Source organism: Petaurus breviceps, unplaced genomic scaffold (genome assembly GCF_028583685.1).
Source record: "Petaurus breviceps papuanus isolate PSGF00001 unplaced genomic scaffold, PetGlider_PUasm1.0 90750, whole genome shotgun sequence".
In the NCBI taxonomy this organism is placed as follows: Eukaryota; Metazoa; Chordata; class Mammalia; order Diprotodontia; family Petauridae; genus Petaurus; species Petaurus breviceps.
In genome coordinates, this window is record NW_027187335.1 from 9,557,986 (window position 1) to 9,573,390 (window position 15,405).

The window sequence follows — 15,405 nt, forward strand, 5'->3', positions numbered from 1 at the left end:
TTTGTATTATGAGTGCTTAGCATAATGCTTGGCACATAGTGAGCATTTAAAAATGCTTTTCCTTTCTAAGTGAATGCCTGTGGAAAAAAATCCTATAGAAGATTAAAAGTATGACTTCAGTATCTCATATTTATTACATACTTGATAGTTACAGAGGCTTTACATATATTTATGTGTGTATATATGTTGACACATCTCATTGTATTCTCACAGTAATTTAATCTTTTGACCTACTATCACCACTTGAAATAATTATATCACCTTTTCATAAAATCCCCAAATCTTTCTCTTTTCTCTGTCCTTGTTTTGCTGGCTCTCCATCTCTTCCACTCTCTTTCTCCCCCTCCCTTTCTCTCTTTAACACATACCCCTTGGTTTCTACTTTAATGAGATTGACTTAAGCTACCTCATTTCTCATCATCTATTCCTCAGTTTTTATTCCTCATTATACATGTGAGGTTAGCCATTCCTTAAAAACCTCTCTACCCTTTCTCTCCATCTATCAAACTTATCAGTCTTTCTGTCTCTGTTTGCTTCTAAAAATTCTCCACTAATCTTTTTTTAAAGCTTTCCTTTTTCTTGCCATCCTCCATGTTATCATTCATTTTTACTTTCATTTTCATCAGTCTCTTGAAATTTTCTTCAGAACCTCCAATAACCTCCTAATATGCCAATCCAATGACCTTTTCTCAGCCTTAAACTTAAAGCATTTGCCATTGTGATCCCATCTCTTTGAAATTCTCTCAGCTACCATAATGTTGTTCTCTTCTAGTTGTCTCTTCCTTAGACTTAGTCCTTCTGCTTTTAAGTGATTCCTCCTCTTAATCAATTAATATTACTTCAGTTTACCTGTGCAGTTGATTCCCAGAATTTTATTTCTAGTCCTAAACTCCAAACATCAAATTTCTAACTGCCTACTACACAAATTTAGTACATAAACAATTAGTTCCTTAAATTTAACTCATCATTTTTCCCCAAAAACTTGTCCCTCCCCCTCATTTCTCTATTTCCAATGATAGTATCAGCATCCCCCCAGTTTTCTAGGAAACTGGTTCCCTCTTCCTCATTTCTCATACAGTTGCTACCTCCTAATCCTTCTACTCCCAAATGTCTCTCACTTTGTATTCCCATGGACACATCCAGAATTCAGAGTTTTATCTTATCTCACTTGGACTATCTTAGTAGCTTTCTAATTGCTATCCGTGCTTCCACTCTCCCTCTTATTCCATTTGAATGTTCCCCCTAACAATATTTATCTTAATCCATTTGTGTTCAGCTCTTGTTCACATCTACCCATAAGTTCACCACGGGGAATCAATTCAATGTGTGATACTCACACAGCTACTAAATTTTCTTCATGCATAAATCTTCATCATATCCCTCTGTCCAGAGAACTTGAATACCTCCACATCACCTATAAGACAAAATTAAACTTGTTATCTTAGCATTTAGTAGCCACTAGTCTTCCCACATGCTTTTCCAATCTTATTTTACATTATTTCTCTTCACAAACATACTACACTTTAGCCAAATTAAATCATTTGCTATTTTCCAGTCTAATTCTACTCCATTCTAGTGCCGTTCATTTTTCTAGTCATGTCTCTCCTCCAAAGAACAACCTGAGAGAGACAACACAGGTGGACAGTATGTTGGGCCCAGGATTAAACAAGACAAAAAGAGTAAGCTAGGATGCCTTTAGGAAATTTTGAAGTTCCTTTAATGAACCCAAGCTTCCCCCCAAAACAAAGCCCCAGCTTTTTAATATGGACATTTTACAAGTGTTCTTGTATGGCTTCAATATCTGGAGCACAACAGTCTCTGAAGAATTGAAATTAAGTATCGCTCTGAGAGCCATGGTGGATCAGAACTGACTACAGTATATCATCAGGGAGGAACTTAAAAAACAGGAAGGGGAAAAATCAGAAAATGTATGCTAATTAAAGAAGTGCTTGGTCATAAATGAAGAATAACAGGTGGGTGACCTAAGCATTTCACTAGAATTTTCACAATATCAAGAGAAAGCAAGAAATGTCTCCAGGACCTGGTATGGGCTTCCCAGAGGGGGCTCATTATTGTTAGAGGGAATGTCCAAATTGACAAGGTCTCAGATCCATTTGAATCTCCCTCATATCTGGAGTGTAGTATATCCACATGAATTCTTCATTTCCCTCAAGGATCAGCTGATTATAACTTTTTTCCATGATGGTTTCCATCACTCCCCCAGTTCTGGGTGATCAACACCCTGTTTTTATCTTTGATGCCACTGTCTTCCTTGAATTTAACTATGTTCTAACTTACATCATAGGCGTGGGCACATGTTAGTGTGTGTGTGTGAGAGAGAGAAAGATCCCCATTTCCTCCCCTCCCCCCAGATTATAAACTCCTTAAGGGTAGAGATTTCGTGTTTATAATCTCTGAATCTTAAAGAATGTAGTAGTATAATATATATTTACTGAATTGACCAACTTTGTGAGTGAAATGGTATGTTATGATCCCCATTTTATGGACAAGGAATCAAGCTCAAAGAGGTTTAAAAAATAGCCTGCCCAAAATCTAACTGCTAATAATCCAGCCCTGAATCCCATTTAGAACTAGGATTCAAAGTTGGAAATTCAGTTTAAAACTTAAAGCTCTTTCCTTTATGCCACAGTATCTCTCATATCAAAATGGCTTTATGAGTACCATTTCCTACCAGGGGTGAGGAACCTGCAGCTTCAGAGCCACATGTGGCCCTCTGGGTCCTCAAGTGTGGCCCTTTGACTGAATCCAAACTTCGAAAAACAAATCCCCTTAATAAAAGGATTTGTTCTATAAAACTTGGACTCGGCTAAAAGGCCATACCCAAGGACCTAGAAGGCCACATGTGGCCTTGAGGCTGCAGGTTCCCCACTCTTGTGTGACTTGGGGAGCTCTATGATATTCTCATAGAATAGCAATTTAGTGACTGAATAGTTGGGAATTGCCTTTATAACCTGTAGCATGTGGTTGTGAATATCTTCAGTAGTGACAAATATTCGTCCTTTGTGGACACATTTGGTTTTTGGAAAAAGTGAAAAGTCATTCCAAGCCTTATATATATTTATTCTCTTTATATTTATAGTTATTTGTATATTTATATATGTAACTATTGTCTCTCCCAATAGAAAGTAAATTCTCAAAGTAGGAATTGTTTCTTTCTTTGTACTTGTGTCCCTGGCACCTCCTGTGTGTGACTCCCAGTAGATACTTAAGAAATTCTCGTTGGCTAGGTAGCACAGTGAATAGAACATAGACCCTGGAGTCAGGAGGACTTGGATTCAAATCCGGCCTCTGACACTTAACACTTACTAACCATGTGACCTTGGGCAAGTAACTTAAACCCAATTGCCCTGCCTTACCCCCTCCAAAAAAAGAAAAGAAAAGAAATTCTTGTGGATTGAATGCTTGATGCTCAAGTTTCTTTATCCCAGAGAAACAAAAAAACAGGGTAGAATTCTAAAGTTACGAAACTGTCCTTAATTGTTTGGTTTGGTTGGGATTTTTGTTAGTTGGTTTGTTTTTTAATCTGGCTAATAAACTGACATTGGAGACCATTTAAAAAGATTTATTGTACCAGTGTTTTGGATGTTGAAATGAATATATGCTCCAACTTTGAGGATGTTACTTATCTACATATGTTTAGTTTTGGGGTTTTTTAGCCAGTTGTACTGCTTGATAATGACTCTATATAAGTATAACTATCCATCGAATAATAGGCTCTAATTATACTTGATAACTGCCCACTTACCCACACACCCCCACTCCAGTTATTTGAAACAGACAGATGACTTTGGAAGTTTTGGTTACATTCATCAGGTAACAGCAGGTTTTTAGTTACAACACATAAAAAAATCTTCCCGAAGAGAAAGGTGCTGAACCCTTTAAAGAGAAAGTGTCTGCTTCTCCTGAGTAATTATGATAGGCCACAGGCACTGTCTGTTAAGATTTATCCTTTAAGGATCCAGAAGATGAGGAAACTTGTTAGATGTGATCCTTTCTGCTGAGGGGCAGGGGTGGGAAACGTTCGACCTCAAGGCCACATGTGAACCTCTAGGTCTTCATGGTGGCCCTGACTGAATCCAAATCCCAGTAATAAAAGGATTTGTTCTGTAAAACATGAGCTCAACTAAAAGGCCACACCCAGGGACCTAGAAGGCCTCAAGGCCCTGCTCTAAGAAATACTGAGGCAATTTTTTTGACAGAGAGGTATGCTGTTTTCCTGGCTCATATATCAGAGATATTACAGCGGCCACTACCAAGACTTGACAGGCCAGATGACTAAGGCTAAGATAATGTGAAAATTAAAGGAGACTTGGAGAAAAAGTGATTATTGCATTCTGTTTTAAAACATATGATAGAAGAGGAGAGGAAATTGAAGCATAGACTGACATGAACCCTGGATTTTTAGGAAAATAAATTTCAAAGGGTTTAGTGAAAGGATAGGTAGGATCTCATGGAATTATATTCTGTAGGGGAAGTCAGTACAGGAAGGTTAGAGAGCTCTCAAGAACAAATAAAATTCTGAAGACAAATACAGTGAGGAACAAAGGGAAAAATTGTCTAATTAAACTATCACCCTTCTGAGAATAGGGACTATTTGGGGCCTTTCATGTTAGCTTTTCAGCTAACATGTGATCTCAGGACTTAGCACACAGTACCTGGAACATAGTAGATGCTTAATAAATGCTAAATGACTGACAACTCCCCAGTTCATTACCTCCCCAAAGAAGTTGTGGATTCATAGGAAGCTCAACTTAGTTTTCCAAGTACAGTGTTAGAAGAATGTCAACTGTAGTTGTAGAATGAAGCATACTTCATCATAGATGGTCAGTGTGTTTTTGTTTTGCTTAACAGAACTTCTTTGTTAAGAGGGAAGGTTGATCATTGGGAAGTGACTACTGTGTTTTGTTGTTTTGAGAAGATCAATCAAAAATTTCTTAAAAAAAAAAACTCAGGTTATGCCATTTGTGCCACTGAAATCATTTCCTTTTTTTTGACAGTTTTACTAGACTAGTAGAACAAGGGTATTGTGTGTGTGTGTGTGTGTATGTATACATATATATCTTTTATCAAGATTTTTTCAAAGCCCCTCATGTTAGTCTTGTGGAAAAGACGGGGAGACATGAACTAAATGAAGATGAGAAAATGTGAAGTAGATTAATCAAAATGCCTTTATCAAGAGCTTTCTACATGGCAAGCACTGAGCTAAGTGAATCATGAATGGCCTTTGTCTCCTTGGAAGCAGTTCTCCAGTGGTGTGCCCCAAGAAACTATGCTGTTTAGTGGGTTTATCATTGACTTGAATAAAGGCTTAAATGGTGTTCTTGTCAGGGTTGCAAATGAGGCAAAGCTGGGAGGGATCATTAACATGGATCCAAATGTACTTTTAGAAGCTAGACCATTGAACTGATTCTAATAAGTTGAAATTTAATAAGGACAAATGTGCAAAACCTTGTATTTGGGTTCTAAAAGTCAACTTCTCAAGTACGTGATGGTGGAGGCACAACCAGGGAACAGTTTGACTGAAAAGATTTCGTGAACTTCATTAAACTGCCAGCTCATTATAAACTGAACAGTGTGATGTGGCAACCTGAAAAGCTAACATTACCGTAGGCTTCACTAAATAAGACATAGTATCATTTATTTCTGAAGTCTTACAACCTCCTCCTGTCATCTGATTTCTTTAGGACTGCATAGTTGATATAATTATCTGTTGTTTTATTTTTGTCTTTTAGAAAGCTTATCCCCCCAAAAAAGTAATCTAGGAAAAGACATGGGATATGGCATATGAAAACATAAAAACAATGACCTGTGGTTTGGGGGGATTTTTCAAATTGGTGTGTATTCATTTGGGAAAAGAGAATAGCTTTTCAAGTTCAGTGGAAGAAGAATCTACATTAACCTATGAGGATAACCTATATCCTCATATCCTCATTTCTTTGAATAGGAAGTAATTTTTCCCTTGGGGCAGTTTTAACCACTACTTACATTCAAGATAATTGTAAACTATGTGACCAAAGAGTCTCAATTAGGGTTAATACTCATCTGAAAAGGTGAATATCCGAAATTTGAACAAGGATAATCCTGATGTTCTTCCTGTTCACCTACCCAGCGGTCCCTAAGAAATTTCACAGAAGAATGACTATTACTGTTTTTAAGTGGCCTAAATAATGGCACTAAGCTTTATACCTTAAGAATTTCTGCCTAATAAGATTGGCTTCTACTTTTGAATAAAAAATTTTACATTTGTAATAATGAAAAACAAAAGTTACTTTTTCCAAGACCACCATTTCCACTTCAAGAACATTTAATTTGATTTGTTTAATTTCTTGTTAATTGTAATGCAATAATGTTCTATTTCTGTTTTAAGACTGAGCATCCTACACATTCCGAAAGGAAGCGGCGAGATTCATTCGGGATGTTTGACGGTTATGATAGCTGCAGTGAGGATACCAGTAGCAGCTCCAGCTCTGATGAAAGTGAAGAAGAAGTTGCTCCCTTACCCTCTAGTCTCCCAATTATTAAGAATAATGGACAAGTCTACACGTACCCAGATGGTAAATCTGGCATGGGTGAGTGCCAAAGTTTGTGCTATCTTATTTTTAGCTTTCTAAAAACTGAGAATTCCTCTTTTATTCCCCTTAAACCCCCTTAAAAATTTTCTAGTGGAAGAGACTGACATATGCCACAGAATTTGCATTTCCAGATAATATCATTGGGTTTGAGTAATTTCTCTTTTATTTCTCATACCCACCTTTTAGTGGCACTACCAGTAAATAGCAAAATGTTAAAATAATAATAAGCAAGGAAAAGGAGGAAGAAGAAGAGTAAGGACTGGGTTATTTTAAGATAGATTAACAGCTTCTAAAGTATTGAGAGTTCATAGCATCATAAAAGCTTAAGAATTGGAAGGAATGGGAGTAGAAACAGGACCTCTGTGCAGCGCCAGCTCTCACCACCTCCAATCCATGTAAAAGAGGACTCTAAACAAACTTTGGAGCTACAGAACCCGCAAAATGACACAGAGAAGCTAACCTCCCACTGAGGACAGCCCGGCAGGCCCAAAGGAATCAGCTAGCTGAAGCGCTCTGGGAGCTGAGAGCAGCTCCATGCCTAAGTTTTAGACCCAGCCAGCTACTGGCTGGAGGGACTCCAGATCACCAGCAGCTGTGGCAATCCAAAATTATCAACACATAGATGATAATGACAAAGTGAGAGGTCAGTGCAGTGTGGACTTTGGGACCCAGTAGCTGGGAGTGTGTCAGCTTTTGCCCCCAGGGCAAGAAGCTGATAAGGTCTGCTGCAGCCACCACCACATGGCAGCTTCAGTTCTTGGCCTGCAGAGTATAGGGGGACCAAGTGACCAGTCTGAGGGATAATCACTCTTGCTTTAACCTGCTTGGATCTGGATTGTGATCTAGGGTGGAGGTCCTGGGGTGTGTGACCAGCTTGCCAGAGCATGTGGAGGCTGCAGAGCGGGCAACCAGCCAATACCTCCCACAGCTGAGAAAACTCCAGCATTTGGTATGAAGCTCCCCTGTCTGATAGCAGAGTCCTACTGTGGCAAAAAGCCCAAAAGTCAAGTAATTAAGTGGCAACATGACCAGGCAAAGGAAGCAAAGCAAACAGAAGAATCCAACATTAGACTCCTATTTTGGGGACAAAAAGGATCAAAGCATGGAACAGGAGGAAGACAGTGAAGTCAGAACTCCTGCACCAAAAACTTCCAAGAAAATACGAGCTAGTTCAGGCCATAGAGGACCGTAAGAAGCAGATAAGAGAAGTGGAGGAAAAGTTGGGAAGAGAAATGACAACAATGCAAGAAAATTACGAAATGAGAGTCAATAGCCTGACTAAGGAAAATAAAACCTTAAAAAATAGACTAATTCAAATGGCAAAAGAGGCTCAAAAAGGCAATGAGGAGAAGAATGCCTTAAAAAGCCAAATTTGCCAGATGGAAAAAGAATCTCAAAAGCTCACTGAGGAGAATCATTGCTTCAGAATTAGACTGGAGCAAATGGAAGCTAATGACCTTATGAGAAATCAAGCTGCTGTTAGACAGATCCAAACAAATGAAAGAATAGAAGGCAATGTGAAATAACTCATGGGAAAAACCACTGACCTGGAAAAAGATCCAGGAGAGAGAATTTCAAAATTATTGGACTACCTGAAAGCCATGATCAAAGAAAGAACCTAGGGGTGGCTAGATGGTGCAATGAGTAAGAGCGCTAGTCCCAGAGTCAGGAGGACCCGGGATCAGTTCCGGCCTCAGATACTTAACACCCACACAAAAATACTGGCCATGTAACCCCAATTGCTTTAAAAAAAAAAAAAAAGAGGAAAAAAGAAAGAACCTAGAAATCATCCTTCAAGAAATTCTCAAGGAAAACTGCCCTGATGTTTTAGAACCAGAGGACAAAATAGAGGTTGAAAAAATCCACCAATCACCTCCTGAAAAAGATCCCTAAAAGAAAACTCCTAGGAATATTATAGCCAGGTTTTGAAATTACCAGATCAAGGAGAGAATATTACAAGCAGCCAGGAAGAAACAATTTGAATATTGTGGAAACACAATCAGGATAACACAGGTTTTGGAAGCTTCTACACTGAGGAATTGAAGGGCTTAGAATATGATATCCCAGAGGGCAAAGGAGCTTGGGATTAAAACCAAGAATCATCTACCCAGCAAAACTGAGTATCATGTTTCAGGGGAAAATATGGTTATTCAGTGGAATAGAGGACTTGTAAGCATTCTTGGTGAAAAAACCAGAGTTGAATAGAAAATTTGTCATTCAGATACAAGAAGCAAGAGAAGCATGAAAAGGTAAACAGGGAAAAGAAATCATAAGGAACTTATCAGAGTTGAACTATTAACATTCCTACATGGATAAATGATAATTGTAACTGATGAAACTTTTCTCAGGATGAAAATAGTTGAAGGGAATAGAAAAAAATATGTGTATGTATATATATGTCTATATTGGAGGGTGTATGAATACATAAATATACACACATGTGAATGTGTGTATATATGCTTACAGGTATACATAGATAGAGGGCACAGGACCAATTTAATAGGAAGGGATGATACTTAAAAGGTGAAATTAAGAGGTGAGAGAGAGGAATATAATGAGAGGAGAAGGGGAGAGACAGAATGGGGTAAACTATCTCATATAGAAGAGGCAAGGGAAAATGGTTACAATGGAGGGGAAAAATAGTAAGGCAAAAGGGAATGGGTCAACCTTATTTTCATTGAATTTGGCTTAGGGAGGGAATGAAATACTCACCCTCCAGGAGAGTAGGAGGGAAGGGGATGAGAGGGGGGATGATGGAAGGGAAGGCAGTTTGGGGGGGAGGGAAGTTGAAAGCACCCACTTTTGAAAAGGGATGGGATCAAAGTAGAGAATAGAACAAGTGGGAGGTGGGATAGGAGGGAGGGAAATATAAGTTAGTCTTTTACAATATATCTACTATGTTAATGTTTTACATTAGCATGTACAACCTATACTGAACTGCTATCTTCCCAGTAAAGGTGGGTGACAAGGGAGGAAGGGAATGAATCTGGAATTCAAAGTTTTAAAATCAGATGTTTAAAATATATATATTATATACTATCATTAATACTATTTTACATGTAATTGGGAAATAAGATATACAGGCACTGGGGCACAGATATCTACCATACCCTATTGGAAAAGTCGAAGGGTATGGCAGAACATATGGGAGAGAGCAGATTGGAGGAGTGGATATCCTGTGGGACTGCTATTTTGGGGCAGTGGGTAGGGGAAAAACGGGGAGAAAATTTGTAACTCAGAATCTGGCTGAAATGAATGATGTAAATCAGAAGTTAATAAAGCATTTGAAAAATGAAAAAAAAAGAATTGGAAGGGACCAAAAATTTAATTTCTTCCAGTCTTCCACTCAGTTCAGGAACCCTTGCCACAATTTTCTTTAACAGTGGTCATTCAACTTCTCTTGAAACATTTATAGTAGTATCTTACTATTTCATAGAGCAGTTCATTCTATTTTTAGTTCTTGGAAGCTCTTCCCTGGATTGAGTTGAATTCTGCCCCTTGCCCTCACCCACCTTAGTAACTCCTGCCAATCATTGCTGGCTCTGCCCCCTGGCCTAAGCATAAAATTAGTGTTCCTCCCTTTTCCATGTGAAAAGCCTTCAGATACCTGAAAGAATAGGAGTGAAATGGAGGGAATGGCTCTTTCTGTCCCAACCCTGCAAGCCAAAGTGGCAACTCAGAAAGAAAGAGCATCTGAAGTAAATACAAATGAGAATCAGGGCCATCTTTGGGCAGATGGTAGCCTCACATTAAGGACCAGCTAGATTTGTTAGCAGCTAGGTGAGCTCCTCAGTCCACTAAGAAATTTTCAACCATTTGTAAAAGAATTGAAGATATCCTAGTGCAAGCCAGCCTACATTTAGAAACATCTAAGACTTTATAAGACTTTATGTTTGGCAGGCAAAAGATTTTTTGTAGCTATTCAGTCATGTTGCTGAGCTTCAGTGCCGGTAACTGAATGAGCCCCCAAGTAGAACCTTCCTAAGGATTCCTGACTGAACTTCAGATGTTCAAGGATCCACTATAACCATAGATGGTCAGCTAACAATTTCAGCATCCCCAGAAGAGAAGAATTTGGTAAAAGAATGCCTCCAGCCTTTTCAGGTGCTAAGCCAAGAACTTGATTCCATCCCTGCTATGTTCTAGGGGCTGTTATTTCTACTCTATTTAATCTTTGGTCTTTCCCTATCTTCTGGCTTCTTCCCTGCTCCCTATAAAAATGGCTTGTTTCTCCTATTCTTATTTCTCCTTCACTAGGAAGACTGAGAAAACTCCACTGCATATCATCCCTGATCTTTGGTCCCTTCCATGGCTAAACTCCTTGAGAAAGCCATCTATATTAAGTGTCCTCACTTCCTCTTTTCTAAACCCTCTTTAGTATGGCTTCATCCTCATCATTCAACTTAAACTGTGCTCCCCAAAGTTACCAATGATCTTTAATTGCCAGAAGTAATGACCTTTTCTTAATCCTTATCCTTCTTTATAGCATTTGACCCTGTTGATCATATTTGCCTCTTAGTTATTCATTTTTCTCTGAGGGTTTTGTTGTTGTTGTTGTTGTTGTTGTTGTTTTGCCTTTGGGGAGGACATTTGGGGTTAAGTGACTTGCCCAAAGTCACAGGGCTAGTAAGTGTGTCAAGTGTCTGAGGCCGGATTTGAACTCAGGTCCTCCTGACTCCTGCGCCACCTATCCACCCCCTTCTCTGAGTTTTCATGGCACTGATCTTTACAAGTTCTCCCCCTATCTGTCTGATCCCTTTTTCTCAGATTCCTTAATTGGTTTTTCATGCTTGTCATGCCCACTAACCATGGATGACCCCTCAGGCTCTCTCCTGAGCCCTTTTCTCCCTCTGTATTATCTCACTAGGTAATCTCATCAGTTCCCTTGGGTTCAGTTATCATCTCCAAGCAGATGAACCATTGTGCCACATTACCAACTATCTTTTGGACAGCTGGATTTAAATTTCCCATAAGCATCGCAAATTGAAAATGTCCAAATCAGGATTCATTAGTTTCCCCCAAAATCCTCCCATTTTCCTTTCCTATTACTCTCAAGGGCACTGCCATCCTCTTGGTCACCCAAGTTCAAATCTGTCATCTTTGACTTCTCACCCTCACTTACCATATCCAGTCTATTGCCAGATTTTCTATTTTATACCTTCACATCTCTCATTGAAATATAAAATGCTGTGTTTGGCTTTTAAAGCCCTTCACAATCTGGCCTCCTTTTACTTTTACAAAGTACACTTCCATGTACTCTTGGATCAAATGACATTGACCTGCCTACAATCCCTTACAGATAACATTCCATCTCTCAGTTCTGTGTCTTTGCATTGGCTGTCCCACATGATTGAAATACTTTTCCTCATCACATATGCCTCTTAGTTTCCCTGGCTCCCACCGTCTACAAAAGACCCTTCCTAGTCCACCCAGCTACTACTGACTTCTTCTTTGAGATTATTCTTACATCTGTTGTCTATATATCTTATATGGTTATTTGTATGTTGTCTCTTCCATCATAATATGAGCACCTTGAAAGTAGGAACAATTTTGCCTTTCTCTGCATCTCCAGCACTTAGCATGATGCCTGGCACGTAAGTACTTAATAAATGTTTGACTAGCTGACCTCACTTGGAACTTTTGGCCCTCAGAACCCTTTTAGGAAGATAATACTAAAGCCATATAAGGAAGAATTTAGAAAAGTGGACCTGCCCTTGCCAGCCCTCAGTATTCAGTGCCTTCACATTGAGTTCCACTCCCACCTCAGAAGACCCTAGCCACTTCCTTTATTGTAACCAAGTATCAAAGAGCCTTAATATTGACCCCAGAGAAATTTGTAGAGGTAAGCAGTACTTAATTCAGATAGTTACAGAATACACAAGCCCACTGTTGAGGGCTTTGCTTATGCTGTGGGCAGCTAGACCATTATATGACCCACTCCCTCTTTTAGGACCCATACAGATAGAATGAAAAGGAAAATAAGACTCTATGATGTCGAGCAACTTGCCAAAGCTATGATCCCTATTACCCTGTGGTTGAGGTTTAGATCCTTATTTCTAGAAGTTTCATTGTCCACTTCATGGACCTTGCATTGGTATGACAGGAGGAGTTTCCATTCCAACCCTGAACTGCCCCTAAAATTAGCAAGACAACTGATGAATATCTGTTCCAGCAAGGTACCCTAACACACCAGATTGCTATGCTGCAGGTCTGGTAGATAAGTATTATCTCCAGTATTATCCCCAGATATAACTTCTGTCCCTATCCTGTTCATTTCCAGTAGCACTCAGAATGTAATGCCTGATACTGAATGGCCTGCACATCATTTGTCGGGCCTGATAAATTATCTTTGACTGCTTCCTGTTGCACCCAGCACTGTTTAGATGCCTATCAACTGGCCAACAGCACCTTCTTTTGATGGCAGCAAATCAGAAGCATCTCAGTAGGCCACATGCTGCCAAAACAGTCCTGAGGGGAAATTTTTTATCCTGAACACTTTCATCAATAAAGGAAAGAACAGATAGAGAAGTGGAACATTTCTTAGTTAAGAAAACTGGAAAAGCAACAAATTTAAAAACAACAATGAAATTCTAACATATAAAATCTAAAAAAAAAATCAGAAGAGATTTTTAAATGGGACATTTTTAAATTACCTTGATGAATAACTAGGACCTGTTTTTTTTTTTAATAATAAAATGTATGAACTATTATCTAGTTTAAGAGAGGAAAATCGGATTTCCCATGTCAGAAATTAAAAAGAATTTAAAATAAGCAGAGAAGATATAAAAGTCAGAAACTGTTTTGCCTGCTTATACACCCTCCAGGATTGATGAATGAATGATGAAATGAAATGAATATTTTTAAAATATAAAATAAATTATTGGCCAAACTATATAGGGAATGTAAAGAACTAAATCTCAGAAAAACATACTGAGCAAACCATAGGTCACCCACCAAAGGAAAAAGGCATAGACCATCTGCATTTACAAGTAAATTCTATCAAACATTTAAAGAATAGCTAATTGTAATATAACACAAGCTGTTTCCAAAAATAGGGAAAGAACCTGTCAAATTCCTTCCATCATACAATATGGTCTTGATACCTTATAGACAAAACAGAAAGACTATAGACCAGAATCCCTAATGAATGTCTACAGAAAGACTTTAAAAATTAGCAAAAATCTTATAGCAGCATATTAAAAATATTATATGCTATGACAAATGAAAAGTTGTTTTAATATTAAGGGAACTAAATATAATAGATCATATTAACAAAAACAAAAATCACATAATTTTATCACTAAATATGCAAAAGACTTTTGACAAAATAAAACATCCACTCCTGTTGTTATCACTAAAAATCATAGGAATAAATGGATCTTTCCTTACTATGGTAAAATAGTATTTGTCTAAAACTAAGATTCAGCATTATACACACATATATACATACATATGTGTGTGTATATATGTAGATAGATAATCTGAACAGAGATAAATGAGAGAGACTGTACCAGTAAGACCAAGGGTAAAGCAAGGATGTCCATTATCATAACTATTATTTGATAGTGCTAAAAATCCTAGCCATACTAGTAAAATGAGAAAAAGAAATTGAGGGAGTAAGCATAAACAAAAAGGAAACAAAATGACCACTTTGCTTATTAATGGTCTATTTAGAACCATAGTAATTTAACTCACAATTAATTGAAACAGTAGTATTAGCAGCCAAAGTATCAGGGTATCAAATAAACATACATAAATCATGAGCTTTTCTGTATATTGCTAACCCAGCAGGAAGTGATAGGAGAAATTCCATTTAAAATAACTACAGTGTCAAAAAAACTTGGATGTCCCCCTATTAAGGTGGACACAGGAACAATATGAATACAAATACAGAAGACTTTACAGAAACAAGCAGTCCAAAATAATTGGAGATATGTTTATTCTTCATATTTGGATCATGCCAATATAATAAAAAATGACAGTACTAAATTATTTTGCTTCTTCAGTGCCATACCAGTCAAACTACCAAAGGGTTACTTTAGAGTGGGGAGAGAGCATCATTCAGCTGGTGAAACAAAAGATTAGAAATCTCAAGAGAAATAATAGGACAAAAATGTGAGGCCTAATAACACATCTCAAACTACTACAAAGCAATAATCTTCAAAACTAAAACTGGCTAAAATATATAAAAGTCTATCACTTGAACTGATTAGGTTCACAACCTCCAAAAGCAAGCAAACCTAATAGCATGTATTCAGTAAACCCAAAGATCCCAGCTCCTGGGGTAAGGGCTTACCACCTGACAAAAGCTTTTCAAATGAAAAAGCATTCTGGTAGACTTGGGTACAGACTAATAACTTATACCATATACCCCAATAAACTCCAGATGTATATGTTATTTAGATATAAAAATGTCATGTAAATAGAGGAGATAGCTTTCAAAACTATAGGTAGGGGATGAGTTTTTACACCAGAGAAGGAGAAAGGATGACAAGATAAAATAGACAATTTTTATTACTAAAATTTGAAAGATTTTGCACAGAAAAACTTTACTGTTTTCCCTTCTAATTTTAGTTAACTGAGGAGAAAGATTTGTAGTAAGTGTCTCTGATAAAGGTCTTATATCAGTGATATGTAGGGAAGTGATGCAAATATATGAGCCATTCACTAATAGATAAATGGTTAAATGATATGAACAGCTCTCAAAGGATGAAATCCAAACTGTCAATAGCTATATTGAAAAATTCTTCAAATCACTAATAATAAAAGAGATGAAAATTACAATTCTGAGTTTCCATATCATGCCCATGAG

The 15,405-nt window shown here is 37.8% G+C and overlaps 1 protein-coding gene across 18 annotated transcripts in view; it reads left to right on the forward strand.

The window, feature by feature from the left end:
- Positions 1–15,405, forward strand: part of MBTD1 (mbt domain containing 1) — an 80,903-nt gene that overhangs the window by 15,494 nt on the left and 50,004 nt on the right. For all 18 annotated transcript variants that reach the window (XM_069067495.1, XM_069067494.1, XM_069067490.1 and 15 more), the window contains one exon: positions 6,389–6,590. In XM_069067495.1, coding sequence (XP_068923596.1) covers positions 6,389–6,590 — 202 coding nt within the window. The remainder of the gene's footprint in view (positions 1–6,388; positions 6,591–15,405) is intronic.